The following is a 7,184-nucleotide window of genomic DNA, read 5'->3' as shown; positions in this document are numbered from 1 at the left end:
GCAAATGCATAATATAAAATTATATATAGTTTATTATTATTTTACTTTATTTTTTAATATACAAGTATATATTAAAGTAATAATTTAATAAACAACAAATAATTTAAAGAAAATATGATAAACAAAAAATAATTAAACTATAAATAAGTTGAATGAATTAAATTTAGATTAAAATAATCTATAAGTCTCTTAATTATTTAAAATTTAAATAAATTATTATATTTTAAAGTTTATAATTAATTCCTTAAAATTTTTAATTATTTCTTATCACATTCCTATTAGGACTCTGTTAACTTCAGAAATTTAATTATTTTTTTTAAAATAACTCAGGGACTAGATCACTGGTTTAATTATTCATAGGTCTCAATTTTTTTTAAAAAAATAATATGCCGAATGAAACATAAACTTTAGCAAAAATGTGATTAAAGAAAACAATTTATAAATTTAGAAACTTAATACTTATTAAAATTTTCTCAAATAGGTAAAAGACTTGCGGAAAAATATAAGTATATAACCTTAGATTTAAAATGTGCAAAAGCTCAAATAAACGAATCAATTTTATTAGGAACAATATAAGTATTAGTTTAAATGTCCAAGTCAAACTCAAATAAATCAATAAATTATATACAATTTTTATCAGGAACACAAAATAGGTATATACACATAGATTTAAGTAATCTCTAAGACTCTAAGTCAAACTCAAATAAAGGAATCAATTGTGTACAATTTTTTATTACAAGTTATTTAAATAATATGTCTTACAATCTAAGTTTCCACTAAGAAATAGTAAAAATTACTACTGGTAGAACTACGGTATTTCATAACACCATTTTCACGTTACCCCAATGATTAAGGTATTGTGGTTCGTGGGGTTTGATTTTGTTGGTGCCAATTAAGAAACCTCACCCCTCGTATTGTTTTCCAATTCTAAGGAATTGAAAATTCATTCATTGAGTGGAATCCACGTATTCGTTTCCTTCGTACTCCGTGTTTACGTCGTTCGTGTCTGGAAAGTGGGGAAAAAAGATAACACCACAATTTCAAAGCCCCATTGCTTTTCCTTCTCCTCTAATCCAATCGCCACACACACTTGCGAGATCTAATTGTTCCAGAGAACCAACAATCAGGTATATTTCTCCAATTCACTTTCTTCCTTCGTTGATCCAATTCTTCAAAATCATCATCATCGATGACTGCATGAATGAATTCACGGAATATCTTGAGACGATTAGTTGCTGAATTTGTTGGAGCGAATTTGAATCGTGGAATTATTATTAATTTGCAGGGGATGGCGGACGATGACAAAGCGGTTGGGGAAGGTGAGATGAAAGAGACGACGGGTGGTACCAGTCCTTCTGGGAGTGGAAAGAAGAAGAACAAAGGTTTCTTGTTGCGTATTTGGAACGGGATATTTAGGTTACACGGCGATGATTTTGAGAAGAGACTCCAGTACATTTCTAAAGAGGAAGCTCAAGTCATGACTAGAATGAACAGGAGATCCCGATCCTGGAGGAGAATTTCCCGCAATCTTATTGTATTTTCTGTCATATTTGAGGTGCGCAGCGTTAATAGTTGATTACACTTTTCCTCCCATTCAATATTTTGTTGCCATTCAATAGTGCATGCTTTTCTGCATTTCACTGTGAGATTGTTATGTGTGTCAGTTTTATCATATTTTGTCCTTTGAACATGACAGAAGTTTCAGTTGTCCCTTTGCCAATGTGAATTAATATTTAAAGGATTTATAATTTGAGTAAATAGTTTATACACTTTACTGTGTAAAGAGTTTCTATGTTATCATCCAATCACAAATTACAGTTTATGGTAAGTTCATTGACTTTTACAATAATTGTCTTAATCTTAAAAGTTAAAAGTCTTACCAACCTACCATGATTTGTGATCGGTTGACAATGTGAGGGATTTTATACTAACCCTTAAAATTTCTAACTTGTAACTTCTCTACCAACAAATTGATATTACATTGCTGAGTTTTTTCGAGTTTAGGACCATCAGAGCTAGTTAATTACAGTTTTACAGATATAGGATGGAATAATAAATCAGAGTGGTCATTCATTTTTACTAATTACCCAACTAAGAGGTTACTTATTCTCTCTATTTCTAAATAAGTTGGTCTTGTGGTCCTACTCTGTTGTTACAGCAATTTTTTAAATGGTAATTAAAGAGAAAGAAGGAATGTGCTTAAAATAGTTTCAACTTTCAGGTCGTTGCTGTAGTTTATGCTATTATGACAACTAGATCAATCGATCTGAATTGGAAAATGAGGGCAATCCGGGTTTCGCCAATGTTTCTTTTGCCTGCACTAGCAGCTGCTGCCTATACAACATTTGTCAGCTTCACAAGGATGTGTAAGTGTCTTAAGCTTTACAATTAACATGCACATCTTGCAGAAGCTAGTGTACATTTTTGTTTCTAATTTTAACAATTGAAATTTGAAACTTTGGAAGTATTTTTATTTCTATGTTACTTTTTTATTTATCGGCAAATATCAGTTGTTAATTGTTAGTGGGGGGATTCCAATCCATGCCCCCTCCCCCTCCCTTCTCCCTTTCCCACTAAGCCAACACTATATCTCCTATTTCCATGTCACTTAATCTGCAGTTGTCATCTATGTCAACGAAATCTTAACTTTTATGTTGTAATTCTCAAATTTGATTTTGTCATGTGGTCCTATTTATGATGCAACTTAATATTGAAAAGAGCTTTCAATTCATCTGTCATTAGAATATTTTCTCCAATAAGTTAGGATGGCAAAATTTCAAAAGTGAGTTTTAACTTTTAAGCCAATAATTGTTGATAAACTTCTGTGAGCAATGCCTTCAATAATTAAGAGAGCCAGAGGAAAAGTCTATCGTTTAGTCCTTTCCTAGGTGAATGCTTTTTAGGAAAGAGTGTCTGATTTTCTTCATGCTATCATATTCATTGCTCTGATGTAGCCTGCAAATGCGGATATCAATGCTGGATCAGTATGTTTTAAATGCTATAAAAATTCCTGAAGTTCGTGCAATCATGTTCAAACAGCTCTAATGAAACTTATGTGTAGAGAAAGATGCATGAAGGTGCAGCATTTGATACTAATAAGTAGTTTCTCACTGTCAATCATTAGTTATAAAAGCTATTCTTCACAATTGTAATGATTTTAATTTTTAAAACATTGGATTCCAATTTAAAGATGCACACCTTTTGGACCGGCAACTAGTGCTTAGAGTTTTATAATTTATATGCCAAGTGAAAATAAAATTCCCTTACTTTTTGAATTTGTGATTTTATAGGTGATCGCAGGGATAAGAAAATTCTTGAAAGGCTTCGAGCTGAAAGGCAAGAAAAAATTGATGAGCTCAAAGAAAGGACAAATTATTACACTACACAACAGCTCATTCAGGTGATTGTTTGAAGCAAGGCTTGTTACATGGTTTTCAATATCACCATCTTTCATTTCTGGTGTTTGGAGTGGAACTTCGGGGTTGTAGTCTGCTGGGGTTCATTAATATTGAAATCTTAAGTTGAAAGACAGTTCATTATTTAATTTTCAGAATCCAATCAAGTTTGATGACATGGCTCCTAATTCTCAATTAGTTTTTAAATTTTTATCCGTGACATTCAAAATTCAATGCTTCTATTTTTCGAAAGAATCAATAATGTGAACATGTGAATAAAATCACGTGACTGCTGTAATCGGGTTCATTTATTTCATTGATTTAACAGCTATACCCATGTATATACTTTATAAAGTGCATTACTGAAAGAGCAGCTCTTGATGGCAACTGTTTGCGACTGGTTTAATATTATTGTGTGTTTCACTTGTGATCTACTCAGAGATATGATCCAGACCCAGCTGCAAAAGCAGCTGCTGCAAGTGTTTTAGCATCTAAGTTGGGTGCAGATTCTGGTTTGAAAGTGTACCTGGGAGATGAATCCAGTCCCAGTGCTCCACTGGGGAGGAGCAATGACATTGAAATTGTGCAGTCCTCTGGACTTCGAAATCGGAGACAACTTCAATCTAGATCCACTAGTCCAGGGACAACCACACCAAATTTTGCTGATCAACAACTAGTTGGTCCAGGAGGAATCGATCAAACTCAGACTTTTGAGCTCAATAAGCCTGTTGTTGTTGAACATCACTTACCTCAAAGTTCAACCACACAAGATGGAGGATGGATTGCACGAATTGCAGCTTTACTTGTGGGCGAAGACCCAACACAGTCATATGCGCTCATATGCGGTAACTGCTATATGCATAATGGTAAGGGGGCTAGATTTGATCTTTTATGATCATGTCCTTTTGCATTTATTGCAGAATAAAGATGATTGTACAAGTGCTATTTTGTTTTTTTACAATAGACCATGTTAATAGATGAATACAACAGTAAAAAAATGTGTATTCTTATCTGCTTATTTTCTTTCAGGTCTGGCTCGGAAGGAGGATTTCCCAGTTATCACATACTACTGCCCGCATTGTCATGCCCTGAACAAACCGAAGCAATCAGATGAGCATATCTCTGGTCTTACTTCTCCAAACACGGGGGGGACTCCAAACACAGATGATGGTGTGACGGATGCAGTTAAGAATGCTAGGGCTTCTGCAGCCGAGAGTGTAATCACAAGCAGTAGTCCCGGAAGTGCTTCTAGCTCTGAGATTGAGGAAGTATCAGAAAGGGCAAGCGTGGATGAGAAAATTGATTAAAAGGACAGCTGTTTTCTTTTTTATGATTCAGCTGTCGGAATTACATGTCATGGCCCTTGTTCTGGACACAAACTGACTATATATAAGGGGAGAATTGCAATTGGTTTCCTTGGTGGCTTTGCAACAGGAAGAGTGATGAAATACTTAGATACATAGATTACACGTATTGCTTGTTAAGGCAGTTTTGGCTTTATTTTTTCGTTTTTTTGTGACATTATATCGTGACAGTGTTCTAGTTCTAGTTTTAAAACTTGGATTGTACCTGAAAGAAATTTTGAAAACGGGATTTGTATCCATTGTGTTTAATGGATTTAAATTTGATGTATCCATGAGCTATAATTTCATTCTAGGATTACCGACTTAGTCCAATGTTATGTTTCTGGTTTTTTGTATATATACTGTATACGCAAGAATTATTATTCATTTGTTTCGAACATTTATTACTGTACTTGGACATAATAGAGCACTGTTCATTTGCTTGGCCATTATTTCATTAATATGATTTATAAAGGAACATAAAAGCTACAAGTAGTATGATGGAGGTATTAAGCTTATGGGTGATGATATATATATGTCACCTGCCCAATTTTAGGGGTTGACTTGTAAGAAGGTAGGGATTTTTCATTGAACAGAACTTCCATATAGTTTTACAGGTGTTGAATGTGTTGTCCAATTAAAATTAAAATTTCATATTGATAATATGCTTAATAGGCATATTATTAAGCATATTATCGAGATAAAATTTTAAGTTTAATCGGATAATAATACATGTTATATTTATAGAATTATATGTAAGTTTTGTCAATTTTTTATTATGATATGACTACTAACAGTATATGTTATATCAAAATGAAATAAAGTTAATAAATAGTATTAGAAATTATAATTATATAATCACATGATATAAAAATGATATAGTTATACAGTATAATTTTTTTTAAAAAAATAATATATGTTTGGATTGGCTGGTGTTTCTCAATCCCGAAATCCTATATAACATCAAATTTGTAATTTTAAAACCCAAAAATGAACTCATGATTGAAACCATTCTATATTTTTTGCTTCAATTTTTTCAGATTGATGGAATCATTGAATCAAGTCGGATTTGTGTTCACCCTTAGTTAAAATTACTGGATTAATTAAAACATAAAATCAGTAAAAACATATTCTCTAACATATATTTTACAATTGTCAATGTTATGTTTTTCTCTCTCTATAATTTTGTAACTGTTATGCATAATTTGTTTTATAATAAGTATTCATCAAAGGTGTATCATTTTAAAACTAATTTTAATTAAACTATCAAACTAATACATCTTTTACATATTATTCATTTTATCCGTAAAAAAAGTTGTGATAAAAAAAAATGAATCGTCATGTGATACCACTATAAAAAAGATGAATTGTCTTGTGATACCACTTGAAACATTCATTTATGTCATAGGTTAAAGTAATAATAAACTCAAATTCTTTTTTTAACATTAAATATGATCAAATTAATTAAAATTTGTATATATTTAAAACCAATATATATATATATATATATATATATATATATATATATATATATATATATATATATATATATATATATACCTTAAAATTTATTTATGTAATAAAGTTAACTAACAAAAGAATAAGTCTTTAACTCTTTTGTTCTAACAACTTATTTCTTGTGTTTTGAAAATAACATCACTTATAATGTTTATGATACATAATTTTAACGAATGAAACAAGTTTTAAAGTAGTTCATAAATAATATTTTTTTTCTATTGACGTGATAATCCAAAAAATTAATCCTAATATCTGTAATGAAATTCAAATAAGAGACTATAAATAAAATAAATATATATTTCAATATAAAGTCAAATTAAAATAATCACTATGCATTTTTAATAAATAAAATATTTAAATAAACATCAACACATTCAAATAAATATCATAACAAAAAATCACTGGATGATTCAATTTTTTAGTTACCAAAATTAATAAATCTTAAATTGTTTAAAAAATTTATAAGTTCATATCCATACAATAATATTTTAGTATCTTTCCAATCATAAAAGGGAGCATATTCAAATTTTGTTCTCCTTCCCAGATGATGGAGATATTTATCGCCATATTCTCAAATATCATCATTTTTTCTTCTTTTTTTTTCCCCCTAAAAGATAGTAATCGACTCTGACGATATTGATAAGAAACGTTTCATCTAAAATAACTGCTAAATGAATTCTCAAATTCCAAACAATTAATAATAATTTTCAATGTCGTGGTGGGCAACACTATATATATTTGAATGTAATATATATATATATGTGATAACAAACGCAAAGCACATGTAAGCTAGTAAACAAATCTTCAATGAATAATTGACACAAGTCATAAACCAATAAAGTCACAAGGTTCAAGGCATATTCAATCCATAATTAACTCGAGACTTGAATCACGGAATGACTTCAACACATTTTAGGTCCAGGAAATA

General features: G+C 30.6%; 1 protein-coding gene across 1 annotated transcript; it reads left to right on the top strand.

Moving 5' to 3' along the window:
• The first annotated feature begins 847 nt into the window (after window positions 1-847).
• LOC100816305 (uncharacterized protein At2g24330) lies at window positions 848-5,027 on the top strand. Its single transcript, XM_003526401.5, has 6 exons — window positions 848-1,127; window positions 1,286-1,555; window positions 2,222-2,366; window positions 3,291-3,400; window positions 3,835-4,261; window positions 4,425-5,027. Exons 2-6 carry the CDS (start codon window positions 1,289-1,291, stop codon window positions 4,700-4,702), a joined length of 1,227 nt encoding a protein of 408 aa, XP_003526449.1. The 5' UTR covers window positions 848-1,127; window positions 1,286-1,288; the 3' UTR covers window positions 4,703-5,027.
• Window positions 5,028-7,184: the final 2,157 nt, after the last annotated feature.

This window comes from Glycine max, chromosome 6 (assembly GCF_000004515.6).
Source record: "Glycine max cultivar Williams 82 chromosome 6, Glycine_max_v4.0, whole genome shotgun sequence".
Taxonomy (NCBI): Eukaryota; Viridiplantae; Streptophyta; class Magnoliopsida; order Fabales; family Fabaceae; genus Glycine; species Glycine max.
The sequence above is the reverse complement of the archived record's forward strand: the minus strand, read 5'-3'. Positions and strand labels throughout refer to the sequence as shown.